At 30.2% G+C, this 15685-nt stretch overlaps 2 protein-coding genes across 3 annotated transcripts; one reads left to right on the top strand and one right to left on the bottom strand.

The window, feature by feature from the left end:
- Nucleotides 1-951: 951 nt before the first annotated feature.
- LOC112720350 (uncharacterized) lies at nucleotides 952-1646 on the bottom strand. Its single transcript, XM_025771263.3, has one exon. It carries the CDS (start codon nucleotides 1545-1547, stop codon nucleotides 1164-1166), a length of 384 nt encoding a protein of 127 aa, XP_025627048.1. The 5' UTR covers nucleotides 1548-1646; the 3' UTR covers nucleotides 952-1163.
- A 7512-nt stretch (nucleotides 1647-9158) lies between these two features.
- Nucleotides 9159-15169, top strand: LOC112720348 (phosphatidylinositol/phosphatidylcholine transfer protein SFH12). 2 transcript variants are annotated; one of them, XM_025771262.3, is made up of 15 exons: nucleotides 9159-9268; nucleotides 9349-9449; nucleotides 9583-9796; nucleotides 10048-10147; nucleotides 10239-10505; nucleotides 11263-11340; nucleotides 11471-11572; nucleotides 11661-11710; nucleotides 11798-11897; nucleotides 12199-12267; nucleotides 12401-12463; nucleotides 12606-12735; nucleotides 14009-14412; nucleotides 14604-14681; nucleotides 14944-15169. In XM_025771262.3, exons 2-15 carry the CDS (start codon nucleotides 9422-9424, stop codon nucleotides 14953-14955), a joined length of 1695 nt encoding a protein of 564 aa, XP_025627047.1. In that variant the 5' UTR covers nucleotides 9159-9268; nucleotides 9349-9421; the 3' UTR covers nucleotides 14956-15169. The 2 variants fall into 2 exon arrangements, with proteins under 2 accessions (XP_025627047.1, XP_025627046.1); XM_025771261.3 differs by lacking the exon at nucleotides 14944-15169 and having other exon boundaries at nucleotides 14604-14849.
- Nucleotides 15170-15685: the final 516 nt, after the last annotated feature.

The raw sequence follows: 15685 nt of genomic DNA, 5'->3' as shown, positions 1-15685 counted from the left end.
TTGTTTTTGTTATTTGACTTTTGAGTTTGTATTTGAATGAAATTATAACATTCTGGTTTATGTAGTACTTTTAATTTGGATGATATTTTAAAGTTTATATTAGACTATAATTATATTTTAATGTATTTATTTATAATTTATTTATTATTTTATTATAAAACAGTTTTTTCGGTTTAACTACGGTCGAACCGGTTGAACCTATAAACTAGTAAACTAGTAGTTAGAGCAGTTTGATGACCGGTTCGATTTTAAGAACCTTGCTTCTAATTTGAAAGACATTTTAAAGTTTATATAGACTATATTTATGTTTTATGGTGGTTATTTATAATTTATTTATTATTTTATTATAAAATAATTTTTTGGTTAAATTCCAATCAAATCGATTAGACTAATAAACTAGTAAACCAATAGTTAAAACGGTTCAATAACTGATTCAATTTTCAAAACTTTGATACAAATAGTTATTTTAATATTATTCCTTTTCTAATGCTTGCTTTAAGTAGGATTTTGTCAACTACCTTTTTATATATTGTTGGTGTCTGTTTGGTGTACAATGTATAAATACGTATATACTATATAAAGTATAGACACAATAATGGTGAATTTTACGCTAATTATTATTATAGTAGATATAGTGACTATAAAATTTTGATAATATTTAAAAATATAATTAAAATTAAAATTATATTTTTTTATTATTTAACAAAAAAAATTTAATTTAAAAATAAAAAAGAGAAATTATAAAATTTGTAATCAAATTAAAAAATATTATGAAATAATTAAAAAAATCATCTTATTAATTTTAATTATAATACGTACCAATAGCATATAACTAAGCTAATGATAATCATAAAATTCACCCTGATAATACACGAGACACCACATTTGTACAGGATAATTGATGTCGCTAACTATTTTTTTTTTTCGCGTAGAGAAAGAAAAAAGAACTAATTATTTGAAGGAAGCTGATTAACTTTTTGTATATGTGTACAATTGATCCATCCACATCAATTTTCAAAAGGGTAAACCCACCCTAGCTACAAAACTAATCAAACAGACAGATAAGTACTAATATTACTCTAAATCTTCTTGAAGGGAATTAAATGAATAAAATCCAATACAATCTTGTTGTTACACACAGAATACAGAAATATTAACTCTAATCAAGTGTAATGAATGACAGGCTTGTTGGTTTTGAAATCCCACATGCCTCCTTCCTTGAGATACTCAACATACCTGGCGAATTCAGGCCTTGCCGTTGTTTTACTCTTCTTACGAAGATCCAAGAAACTCAGCAGTGGGTGGCTCTTCTTGCTACCATTATTGTTGTTGTTACCATTACCCCTCTTTGTCGGGTTTCTTTGCAAATTTATGTTCCCAAATAATGCTGAAGTACCCATTTTTCTGGAAGAAGATAATAGTGTTCTATGAGCAGGCAAACTTGTGCTCCTCTTGAATTCCTCATGAAGCAGCGCAGTGGTAGAAGATTCTTTACCTAATTTCTCATATCTCCCAGGGCCTCTCCTCGTCGTCATTGATCTCAACATGGTTGCTGAATTCTACTAACACTTTTTGGATTTCTTATATCTTTCAGTGTAAAATGAAGAGAATGGAAATGGATGTGTGCTGGGCAGCACAAACATAAAGGAGAGGTTTATATAGGGATCTTTCGGTCCGGTCAAACTTGGATTGCTATACTTCTAATTTTCTTTAAAATATAAATAGTGGGTGGATATATTATTATTGGAATTTAATTTTGATGTGTAATTAGTAATACAAAATAGTTTTATATATACATTTAATTATATAATATTATATCAATAAAAATAATTTTTTTTATATTAGTCGTATGAATAATTATAAAAAAAATAAATATTATTAGATAACTGTATAAAATTTTTTACATAATCAATGTATCCATCAAAATTAAATTATATTATATTGTCCTAAATTTTAACATATTAAAAATTATTTTATCTAATAACTTAAAAAATTATAGACTAAATTATTCTTGAAAAAAAAAAAACATAAATGGTGACTGGTGAGAAACAAAATTTAATAGGAATCCATTTAAGTTTTTATTCTTTTGTCTTTTACATGTTTTAAATGTTCGTCAAGAGTGTCATTTGAACGCTACTATTAGATATTATTAGATATGCAATTGTTGACCTTGCTTTTGTGCCGTCCCTACATATATATCCATCTAAAACTAATAGTATTTGTGAAACAATTGACATTTTAATTAGTTTTAATTATAGTACACCAACATTGATTTTTGCAGTCAAAACTTCGTCTTAAGACGTTAGGTTACGTTTTTAATTTTGTTTTACGACTTCGTTAACAGGCACCTGTTAAGCTTATTTAATTTATGCTTGACTTTTTTGAAAAAAAAAATCAATAAGTATATTACAAAAATATTAGGAAAACTTAAATTTTTTAATTAAAAAAAAATATTTCTACATTAAACATCTAAGGACATATATTTGTGAGACTCTTGTTTTATTTCCTTTATTGCAAGGGAAAACTACGCCTGACGGTACACATAAGAGAATGTGACTTGAAAATAATTTTCGTTGCATACGTATATTGTATGGGAAGTTTATATATATATATATATATATATATATATATATATATATATATATATATATATATATATATATATGTATATCTATTATATTTATTACGCCAAAAAGTTACATTTTAAAATAATAATAATAATAATAATAATAATAATAATAATAATAATAATAATAATAATAATAATAATAATAATTCAGAAGGAAAAAAATAATGAGTTAAAAAATATGTAGAGTTCTAAAATAATTGATAACTATATGTAAAGAAAGGAAAACCAATTAAAGATAGAGCACATTAAAAATAAAAATAAAAATGAGGAAAATATTGTGAAATAAAGAGGCAAAAGAAGTTATGACAAAGGAAAGAAAAGAAACTAAAATACAAATGTCAAAAAAGAAAAAAAAAATGATAGTACATATAAATTATTCTATGGTATACGGTGAAAAATTCAGATTACTTGCCGATAAGGTTAGACAAAGTCTGTTTGGACCTCAAATTAAAATAATTAATGACCTGGTCACACCTGGCCTCAAGTTGAATTTGAAAAAGAAATAGCAGAAGAAAGAAAGAAAAAGAAAAGAAAATGTTCTTTAAGATATTATGCATACATTTATTTACTCCTTTAAAATTTTAATAACTCAATTTAGTGTTTGAAAGATATCTAATATGAATTAAATTGATCATTTTATTAATTTTTTGTTGATGTACGTGTCAAGTAAATATTAACGTGTGTCACATTATTAATGTGTCATGTATATGGTACTTAACGGTGATAAGACACGTGAGCAAAAATTATTAAAAAGATCATCAATTTAATTCTTATTAAGAATTAGTATAAATTAATTTAAATTGGTCGAATTCCTAAAAAAAATTATAATAAAAAATTTATTATAAAAGTTACTAATTTTATTAATAAATGAATCTATAAAATCGTTACAGTATTATTGGGATAGATTTTCTTACAAAAAATTTTATAACAAAAATAAAATTATTACAATACAAAATCATATTTAGCGCGGGTCCAATCGCAACACAACCTGAACACCCCACTCTCCTCTCTTCACGGCCCTATCTGCGTCGTGTCTGCCTTTGTCCGCCGTCTATGTTGTTTTTTTCTATCCGTCGTCCTCATCTCACGCTCCAATATCTCTCTCTCTCTCCAAAAGCAAGTGTTCCGGCTGAAAGGTACTTATGGCCTAGTTAGAATATTGGACAATTAAGTACAATTTTGTTAGAGAAACAATAAAAAATTTAAATAATTTGAATAATGGATTGGAGATTTAGCTAAATACATATTAAAAATAAAAGATTCTTTAAAATTTATTTAAATAAAAAAATTCATTTAATTATTTTAAAAGAATTACCTTTTTAAATTTTAATTTATTAAAGTATTTCACTTTAATATTTTATTGTTTTTTAATTGACTGTCATCTCACTTTTATCAATAATCATTCCACTTCATCACTAGTGCTTAGCTTGCCACACGTCGCCACCAGCGTTACTCACCCCTAGTAAAAATGATCATCTACTTAAGGATAAAAATAATCATCTGCATACTTAATTAATTGAACATCTAACATATTTTAATTATATATAACTAAACCTAATCCAATAAAAATAATTATCCACATAAGAATTAAAATAACAATCCGCATACTTATTAAAACGACCTTCCTAAACTGGCCATTGAAATAGAAAAAGAACGTCCTTGTATGTTGATTGGATCTGTCGCGGATGGTGACGTTGAGACGGTGAACGCAGTGGGCTGCGGGGGAGACTGCGCACAGCCCCGGCAGGTGGGCAACGCGAAGGAGCTGTCTGGAGCTGGTGCGGCGCGATCGGACGTTTGCGGAGAGGCTGCACGGCATCGGCTGAAGGCTGAAGGCTGGGCGGCGTTGGGTGGGCAGCGCGAACGAGGCTGTCCGAAGTTGGTGTGGTGCGCCGTGAGGAGAATGAGGGGCTTGCTATTTATGGTGAGGCTACGACGGTGATGGCTCCTAGCTGTGTCCGCAGTGGCACGACTGACAGGAGGTGCAGCGTCAAGGAAAAGTCACGGTTGGGCTGCCGAAGAGTGTCGCGCATGGTTACGAATGACGAGTGACACTTATTTGACGTCGCAGTGGTGTTTGCAGGAGAACGTAGCAGTGTCGGTTGGAGCCTGAGGCGGCATGTGCACAGTCTGCCGGGGGGTTGCAACGGCACCAAAGGAGACGCGCCGAGAAGAAGGTGCCTGGAAATTGTCGGGAGACAGAAGACCAAGGGGGATAACTTGAGGTGGCAGTGGTGTGAGCAGGGGACGGCAGCGACATCAGTCGAAGATAATGACAGCATCGGAACTTTCAGCGGGATCTCTTAGTTTGAACGGCTCAAGTGAAGCCATGCGGCAAAAAGGTATACCAGAAATCGGGAGAAAATGATAATATTAGGAGTAACCGTCTATAACAAAAATGGGTTTAACCGTAAATCCTAATTTTTTAAAATTTAAAATATCTTAATTAGATAATTAATTAAAAAATTTGAATTTTAATTATAATTCATTTTCCAATTTTAAACTATTTTTCACATTATTCGTAAATGTCATTATTTTCCAATACTTTTTCTAGTAATATTTGTCCAACTCGTGTCTTGATAGCAGTGAGGATTTCAAGTATCATGTTTTGTGGTATTGGGATAATTTAAAAATACAAAAATTTTAGGAGTCAGTAATTTTTAATAATTTTAGTTATTATTCGACTAGCATAAATATTAAATTGTCTTTTATAAATATATTTTATTAATTTATATATGCAAATTTTAAAAAATGTGAATATAAATATATTGACTCATATATGTAAATTTTGGTAAATATAAGTATTGGCAGAACTTGAAAAAAAAATTGAACGTAAAAAAAAATTTAACATAAAAATTACGTAATAGTATTTATATTAAAATAAAATTCATAAATATAATTATTCTTTAAATTTTTTATTAATATAATAATAAATAAATAATTTTATAGATAAAAATATAAAATAGTTTATAATGATACTATTTAAATATTGATTGACTTAAAATTTTTAATAATTATTGAATTATAATTAAACTTTTTTTTAAAAAAAAATCTCAATATAACTAACCAAATTATCTGCAAAAAAAGTGTCCTTCATCTTGTTTTTATTATTTTCATCGCTGAAAATGATTGCTGGATTTGCTATTCAATTCTAAAAATATCTTATCAATTGTTTAACTTGCTATGGTGTTATTCTTATTAGGTATTACTATTAGCGTTTTTTATTTTTCAGTTGAGAGGCAATTTGATTCTATCTTCATTTGGTTATAGAATCATAGGAGTCCTTTTCTTTCAGTCATGGAACTAAAAATAAGTAAGTAAATGCAAGTAGTAAGTATTGAACATAGTAGCTCTAATGAGAGAAAAAAAAAAAGCGTATGCCATTTGAACTAAATTTTATTTATTTACACGTACTATTAATTTTTTTATAAAAAATTTGGGATCATAGTCTTCATTGTCAAATTAAAGTTCTGTCACTAAGTATAAATACAAATTATATATTTTTTGTGTGTAAATATCTATAAATATAAATGTAAATTATTACTGATTAAATATATTAGTCTAAAATAATAATATTTGTTAGTGACGTAGCATTGTTGTTAAAAATGGCATGACTAGTGTATGAAGGTCAAAGGAGACCTTCCACCTGTTGCACTCTTGTCATTTTAAAACTTCACTCCCACAATTTTGTTTCAATTAGCTGACTCTATCTCTCTTACAGAACCAACTACATGTCACTGGGCAGGATGCTTCTGATTGATTTTGGTTTTTATTGCTCCCCTCACAGTATCGATGATGAGCATGCGACTTGCAGACTTATCAGAGGGCCTTTTGAATTCTAGTGAGATTCCCACCCTAAAAATATTCAATTTCCATCTAACCGTACAATACTTTTTCTTTCTCGGAAAGCTGATGCTCCTTTCTAAAATTTTGATAAACTTTCTTTCACCTCTCCATATCTTTGGTCTTTAGAAGCACAGAACAAAAGGAAAAGTTGCCAGATGACCTCTTATTGGATAAGGTTATATAAAAGAACGGTAAGAATTTGGTTGGTTTTTAAATATGTTATTTTTTTGTTTTTCATTTATCATTCGGAAATGCAAGTCCATGTTTTCTTATCAATAGGACGCCTAGCAAGCTTTTGAAAGTTAAATCATCCTACAAGTTACTCTTTGGAAGAACACCAACTTATGATACTTTGAGAATTTTTAGTTGCCTAACCTATGCTGCCAACACTTCACCTTCCAAGACAGTTCTGTCCGAGAACTAAACCATCAGTTTTTGTTGATTATCCAGTTGGGTACAAGTGTTATAAGTTATACAATTTGAGAACCAAACAGTTTTTCGTTTCACGGGATGTTGTCTTTTATGAGCAGATCATTCCCTTCAAGACACGGGCTGCTTTGGGTGAAGGAATTGACATTACATTCTTAATTGTGTATGTGAACAACATCATTGTCGCTGGTCTCACATGTTAAACAACAAACTTCATGCAATTTTTAAATTGATGATTTTGGGTGATTTGAAGTTCTTTCTAGGATTGGAGTTGGCTCATTCAAAGCAAGGCATCTCTTTAACCCAAAGAAAATACACCTTGTCTTTGTTGGAGGACACTGGTTATTTGGAGTGCAAACCAGCCACGATCCTTATGGAAGCCAACTTGAAGCCCCGTTAATGTTGGTGATCCTGTTCCAAACGCTTTAGGTTATCGTAGGTTGATTGGTAGGCTCATGTATTTGACCATTTCGCAGTCAGACATCACCTTTGCTGTGGTGAAGCTTGCCCAATTCATGGCTGACCCTCGCTTGCCACATCTGCAAGCAACTCACCATGTGCTGAGATATTTGAATGGCGCACCAGGCCAGGGTCTTCTTTTCTCCTCAAAATTCAAGTTCAATATCTCTGTATATGCCGATGCTGATTGGAAAAGTTGCTTGGACACACGACGTTCCAACACTGGTTACTGCTCCTTCCTTGGAGACTCTCTTATCTCGTGGAAAAGTAAGAAACAAGACATGGTATCTAGGAGCTCGATAGAGGCTGAGTACAGGGTGCTGGCGAATGCTTCTTGTGAGATTACATCAATCATAGCCCTTCTCAAGTTCATGAATGTGTAAGTCAATTCTACATGCTTTTCTATGACAACATTTTTAACATTCACATGGCAACTAATCCAGCACTTTATGAGAGATCTAAACATGTTGAAATGGACTATCACTTTATTATCAGGAAGAAGGTAGAAGCTGGCATTGTGAAGCTAGTGCATATTCCCAGGAAGCACCAAGTCATAAATATTTTCACCAAGGCGCTCTCAGCACCTCAGTTTTGTTTATTTCAGCTTGAGAGAGGTTGCATTCTTAGCTTACTCAATTGTATAATTAAGTTAGTTTCATTTACTTATATTTGATATAGTAATAGGCTTTATTCCTTATTACATACAATACACCTATATATAAGTGAACTAATATAAGTAAATAATTCAATTCTGCATCAATAACAGAATTAACCCATAAATTCTTCCTGCTCTCTCTTTCTCATCTAACATGTTCAGGAACCCTTAGTACTACAAAGATGAATCGGGGTCTTCGTGTGAGAGACGATAAGCTTGCTAATATTTCTATCATTTAGCAAGTTTATTATTTGGTAACTTATTCATTCATGACCCATAGATAACACTTGTCTCACCTGAGTATTTGTCACCTTGCAAAAAAGCAAACATTATCTCCAAACAAACATGATACGAGAGAGTTTTGGCTTTTTTTTTTCCGATATATGTTAGTTAGAAAATTCGACGATAAATGGACAGTAAAGTATGTAAACTTATATACGATAATATCAGGAATGATCAAACAGTACTAAACCACTTACAAAAAGATACGTATTAAAAACAAACAGTCTGGTACATAAAACAAAAACAAAGACACCGCCCTAACCAGCCATAACAAGACAAAAATTTAACTATTTCTAAGACATTGCCATGGAAAAAATTAAATTTTTGTTATTAACTAAAAAGCATAAACAAGACAGAATATTGACACAAAAAACCTATTACTAATTACCTAAGCTAAGCTTCTTCTCCAGGGATACATGACATCGTCGCAAACTTCATTCCCTAGTATTACTTTAAAATGTTTTGATTCCTAAATCTAAGTGGCTCTCTTCCTAAAATTTTGGTCTTACCCCATTATAAACAGAAATGGGATGCCACAAACCATGCATCATCAACATGTTTAGTTATAAGAATCGCAAATACCTGCATACACAAGACGCACAGGACAATGATGCAATCCCATGGTTTTGAATTCCACAAAATAGAAAAAGAGTGATTTATTTAATTGAACCATGCATGATGTAAGATTATTAGTACTAGCTAGGAAGCAAGGAAGAGAGTTATTAGGCTAAAGTTTCGGCCAAGTAAAACCCTTGTTAATGTGTTTGTATCTCCAAATAGAAAACATATATAGAAACAATATTAACGGTCCTTCATTCTATATCTTATGTCTGACTTGGTCAATGTTGTGGACATCGCGGAGCCTCACTGTCTCATCAGAAACTGCAAACCTATTTTCAGGATTACCCTCTCTTCTTATAACCTCTCTCTCTCTCTTTCCTTTCCCCTTCCCCCTTCAATCTCAAGAGGTCATTTTCTTTCCCCAAATTTCTGCACATCTTTTATTGCATGTTGATGATGAATAATAATTTGTTGGTGGGTTTTGCAGGTTGGAGACATTTGTATGATGAGTGCTTGATTATCCTGAATACCAAGCAGAAGCATTCAACAAAAGCAACAATATGTCTGCACCTCTTTCTCCCCCGGCAGGTTTGAATTTAAACCAGCCATTACTTTATGTTAGAAATATATAGAACTATTCATAATTTCTACTTGAATTATGAAAGAAGATGATTTATGAAATCCTCGCTTATTATTATTATTATGATTGTTTATGTTGTAGTCTTAGAAAAGACTGACCGGGTGGGTTCATTGAAAAAGAAACTGAGAAATTCTTTCAAAAGGAAGGGGAGGCGAAGTAGCAGCAAGGTTATGTCCCTTGAAATAGAGGATTTTCGTGACGCTGGCGAAGCCAAAATTGTTGATGAGTTTCGCCAAGCTCTTATTTTGGACGAGCTTCTCCCTTCCAAGCACGATGACTATCACATGTTGCTCAGGTTCATTCTTAGTAATGCATGCTACAAAGCTTCATAATAATGGATGCATACAAAATTGAAAAAATAATTGTTAACGAAAAAGAACGTTAAAGGACCATCAGAATTTATTATTTTTAGCCATCAATTAAAAATCAATTAGTAACTTGTCAATACACATTTTTTAAGAACTTCTTGTCAATATTAGTTAATATCAATAAGTATTTTCTAAAATGATTAAAAATTGATTTCATGTTGTTCTATTTGTGTAATAGGTTCCTGAAGGCTAGGAAATTTGACTTAGAGAAATCAAAGCAAATGTGGGCAGACATGCTTAAGTGGAGGAAGGAATTCGGTGCTGACACAATCGTTGAGGTATTTAGTTTGAAAGCTTGCATGCACTCTCCTTGTTTAACATTATTCCTTTTTTCTTTTATTTAATATAATTATATGTTTTTGGTACTAGGACTTTGAATTCAAGGAAATCGATGAAGTGTTGAAATATTATCCTCATGGACACCATGGTGTAGACAAAGAAGGACGACCAGTGTACATCGAGAGAATAGGCCAAGTAGATGTCACCAAGCTTTTGCAAGTCACAACCATGGATCGTTACATCAAATACCATGTCAAGGAGTTTGAGAAAACCTTTGATATCAAGTTTGCAGCTTGTTCCATTGCTGCAAAGAAACACATTGATCAAAGTACAACCATCCTTGATGTGCAGGGAGTGGTATGCTCTTACAATTTATTATAATTCTAAATTGGTGCTGTCAGAATTGGACTGGACTAGTCAATCAAGACCGATTAATTAGAGAATAATCATTCATCACATGAAGTTGTTTTATGAAAAAATAATAATTAACAATCTTTAGATAATAATTTAATCAAAATATTAAATTATCTAATAATTTATCTATTTTGTATGTGTATTGATTAAAAATTGATTGTTCAAGCATTAGTTAAAAAACTAATAAGAATATGTATAAATAAATAATTTTTAATTAGTCAATATTAAAAAAAATTTTAATCCTCATTTTTGTAAAATATTTAAATTTTAAAATTTAAAATTTAGAATTTAAAATAAAAAAATAATTTTAAAAAAACTATCTGAAAAAATTGACTCTTTAGTTAAACTTAACTATCAAAATATTTGAATTAGTGAAAATTTATAAAGTTAATAAGTTCAAAAAACTTGATAAAAATAAAAATAAAAAGTTTCTTTAAATAAAATTATATATTGTGTATAAGTATATTATTTGACGATATTATTTGAACTCTAATTGAATTTCAATGAAAGTTTTAAGGTTCAAACTATGGATGGTCAAACTTTCAAAACCTACAATTTAGGCAGCATGGCTTGGATAGTGTGTTCTTGTTAAAAGGAAATGAACCTTGATAACTATATGAGAAAGAAAAGGATTAAGTGATTAAGTATGACATTTACTCTACAGAATACTTATTAATTTTTGTTTTGACGCATGTCGCAGGGGCTTAAGAACTTCAGCAAACATGCCAGAGAACTCATCACTGCCCTTCAGAAGATTGATGGCGACAACTATCCTGAAGTAAGTCCTTCCCCTGCTTTTGTTATAGTAAATATGGATTATAAAAGAGTTTATGTCTCGATTAAATGTGTAATTATGTCGAAGTAGAGAGTTTAATTTTAATATCATTAAATTGGGTCCTTCATTGCAGACCTTGAGCCAAATGTACATTATTAATGCTGGTTCTGGATTCAGAATGTTGTGGAGCACTGTCAAATCCTTCCTTGATCCAAAAACCACATCTAAGATCCATGTGAGAACAAAGATTATATGCTAATTAATCCTCTTTAGTTTTCTCAAGGAAACTAGGATTTAAACTAAAATTAATTCCACATTTACAGGTACTTGGCAATAAGTATCAAAGCAAATTGCTAGAAGTGATTGATGCTAGGTGAGCCATATAACTCGTTATTACTTTTAATCCCTTTTTAGTTTTTACACTCCACACTGTTCTTATCTATTACTTTTGCATTCATAGTGAGTTGCCAGAATTTTTAGGAGGTACATGTACCTGTGCTGATCATGGAGGCTGCATGCATTCTGATAAGGGTCCATGGAAAGATGCAGATATAATGATGGTAGCTTCGTCCAAACCATTGTTAATTGTTTATTTGGTTTGATTTTCATTTTTAGTATTTTCTGTTTATAAGATTTTGTGAATAGAAAAACAAAAAATATGATGTAAAATAAAAAAAACTAAAAGTTATTAAAAACTCAAACCAAATACATTTATTGAAAATTTAAGTTTCTGTTCATTTTTTAATCCATATATGTATTATTATAAGATTATTTTTTAAAAAAATTTAATATATTAATTTACGGCATATTATTAGTTTTTATATATAATATTTACTATCTAATTTATATGTGGATTTACAGATGGTTCAGAATGGGTTCCACAAAAGATCAAACCATAAAATTGAGACAATTCCAGAGAGTAAAAATGAGGTATGATAGCTTTTTTCTGTTTTTCAGGTATCTTTCTACATCTGTTCTTTCTTTGAAATCGTTTCTGTTATCTTTATTTTAATTTTGTTATTACTGGATTATGAAAGTAACCGTAACCGATTAGCTTGTTTAGGAACCTGAGACTCCAAAACTTGGAGGAGCTGCCACCTCACAAGTATCTACCATTTCAGCTGAGGTATGCTACGTACTAATTTGTAATTTCCATTCGTATCGTTTTTGCTTGATTAATATATTTTGACAATTATTTCTTGTTTTGTTTACACAAAAAGCATTGTTTTGACTAAAGTTTTTGTTCTCTGAGAAAATAAATATGACAGGTGTGTACTCCTAAAAAGGTCTCTACTCCTAAGAAAGCTTACAATAACTACGGTGCCTTTGTCCCTGCAACTAACAAATCTGCTCCCTGGAAAAAAGTAGAAGAGAATAACAAGTTTGCAATCACAAAAGGTAATGATGAGTGATACGAAATTAGAAGTGAATTAATAGTGCGTGATTTGTCCAACTCTCCAAGTCATCATCATGGTGGAATGCTTCTTAAAATTTTACCATCTACAAATAACCATTTGATTATTTCTGGATTTGTAAATTTTATTTACCAGAAATGAATAATCAGTTAAACACCTCCTCAAGAAACTCTATATCGCTTTGCTGCATAAATTTTTATTTTCTGTTGAGTAGTCAAAAGTTATTACCTCTCTCGTACACATGGTATTTTTTAGAATTTAATTAGTTTATAATAAAATTTATTAAAAATTTGTATATCTAACATAATATTAAGAATTTGTTGTACACGTGTTATAGTTAAAAGTTTAATTAGAGACTAAAATATCTGTCTTGAAAATTTTTGATAATCCATTTGAATAATTACTCCAAGAAAACATAATAGTAGTACATATGAGAATTGTGCACGAAAATGATTAGAAGAAAATATGTGAGGAGATAAGGGATATGAATGAGTAAAGAATATTATTAAAAAGACATTAGATGACTTAGGATTAGTGGCCCGTGCTAAAATCAAAAATAAAAATATTATATTAAAAGTGCGTTATTATTTATTTGTGTATAAATATATATTTTATTTAATTTATTTTTTTTATATATTTTATTTTTTAATTTTTATTTTACACAAATGATTAATTTAGTAATTAATTTTTTATATATATCTAATATATAATTAAAAGAAATACAATGTGTACACAAAAACAAAATATTATTATTATATATAATTTACTGTTAAATTAATCATTATATATTTTATAAAAATAGTCGATTTAAAAGTTAATTTTTTATATTTTATTGTTGAAATTTAAAATAAAAAATATAATTTATATATTAAAATTAACTACTAAAATCAATCATCATATATAAAATATATAGTTTAATTTATTTTTAATATATATTTATATTTTAATATATATTTTATTCTAATAACTGATTTTGATATAATTTTGATTCTTCTTCTCCCCCACCCCCAACCCAAAAAAAAAAAAATCGTTGACTATATAATGTTTCCGAGGTGTTTTAGGATAATGTAATTTTTTAAATTGAATTAATGAACTAGAGATGAAAAAGTTTTGGGTTTCGTTAGTGTAATTTTAGAAGTAACTGATGTAGGGTGCGTTTAAAAGAAAAGGCAATAATATGGTTGTAGAATATGAGAAACAGTTAGGGTTGATTCCATTTCGTTATTAATAACTTATGAAGGGTGAATTGATGACAGCACAAGTAGACACATTCAGTAGTATGATTGACTCCTGCAAGATTCACGAAAGGGTGAATTCACAGATTTTCACTGGTTTGATGACGTTCCTGATGGGCATTGTGACTATGGTTAGGATGACAAGAAACATGCCCAAGAAGCTCACCGATGCCAACTTCTACTCCAACACCGCCAGCTACTCCGCCTACAGCAAAGGCCAATCCAGCTCTTCCGATGAGATGACGTGTCCTACCATTTCAGTTCAGGAGTTCATGACTGTCATGAAGCGCATGGCTGAGCTCGAAGAGAAGATGGGAAATCTCAACAATACCCCCTTCGTTATGCCTCCTGACAAGGAGGAGATGCTCAACATTGCTGTCAGCCGTGCCGATGCTTTGGAGAGGGAACTCATGGCAACCAGGAAGGTATGCATCAACTTGATAATTGATAATCGTTAGATGACAATTTAGTCAAATATATGGAATCGAGTACTAGAATTATGATCAAATATATTATATATGAAGTTTCCATTTGTTAGTGTTATTAATTTATGAACCTTGGCTTTCTTCTCTAACTATCCTTATGAAATTTTGGTTCCATGGTTCTGCTATATCAGGCTTTGGAGGATTCACTTGCTCGTCAACAGGAAATGACTGCTTATATCGAGAAAAAGAAGAAAAAGAAGAAGAAGATGGTACGTGCACTACTGTGCACTACTGCCTTATAGTCTATACATTTATACAATACAAGAAAAACGAGTAAATTTGGCAGCTGGGATAAAGTATTATTTGATGGTTATTAATTATCAAAAAAGAATTTTGTATTTTTGACCAGTAATAATTAAATTAATTCTTTGATAAAATGACTTTCCCGCGTACAATAATGTATGTATACGTATACGTATACGTACATGGAAGTGGTCTTTACTTATTTTTTTTTTTTCTTTTGCAATGCAGTTCGGGTGGTGAACTCTCTAAGGATTCAATTTCTGGCTTTTCGAAGACTTGTTAAATGCCCACTTGCTATATGTTAAATATTAAACATATGAATACTTATACTAGATGTACCAATCATGCATAATATGGTACAATACTATACTCTAGAAAAGGACTTGCTTGTTCTATTTATGTGTATATAGACAGCCATGGACATTGCAAGTAAAAGCATGTCCTGTTCTGGATATACCGCCATGAATATCTTATACAAAGCACGAGTATGTGGCCCGTCGCGCGTAAACATTAACACGCTCGTAAATCATATCATAGTGGGATTTTTATTTCAAAGAAATAATTCAATATTTACGGATAGTTATGCCAACCATATAAGTAACAAAATGTTAAACAGCTTGCCCACAAGATAAGAATCTAAATTTTTTTACCCATATCTCGCTAATAGTGCAAACGAAATATGTTATAACTATTTCGTTGATACAAAATAAATCATATTTTATAATGGAATTTAAATCAATCTAAAACATAAAAATCAATATAATTTATTACTATTTGAATTATATATTTATATCGGTTTGCTTTTTTATTTTTAATTTAATTTAATTTTAAATTTTAAAATATTTTAAATTTAAATTCAAATAATTCATCCAAAATTTTAATATATATATATATAATTATTTAAATAGTACTCCAAAATGTTTTTAATAATAAAATACAAATCAGATAAAAATCAACATTTTAAAACTTG

The sequence above is a fragment of the Arachis hypogaea genome, chromosome 11 (assembly GCF_003086295.3).
Source record: "Arachis hypogaea cultivar Tifrunner chromosome 11, arahy.Tifrunner.gnm2.J5K5, whole genome shotgun sequence".
Taxonomy (NCBI): domain Eukaryota; kingdom Viridiplantae; phylum Streptophyta; class Magnoliopsida; order Fabales; family Fabaceae; genus Arachis; species Arachis hypogaea.
The sequence above is the reverse complement of the archived record's forward strand: the minus strand, read 5'-3'. Positions and strand labels throughout refer to the sequence as shown.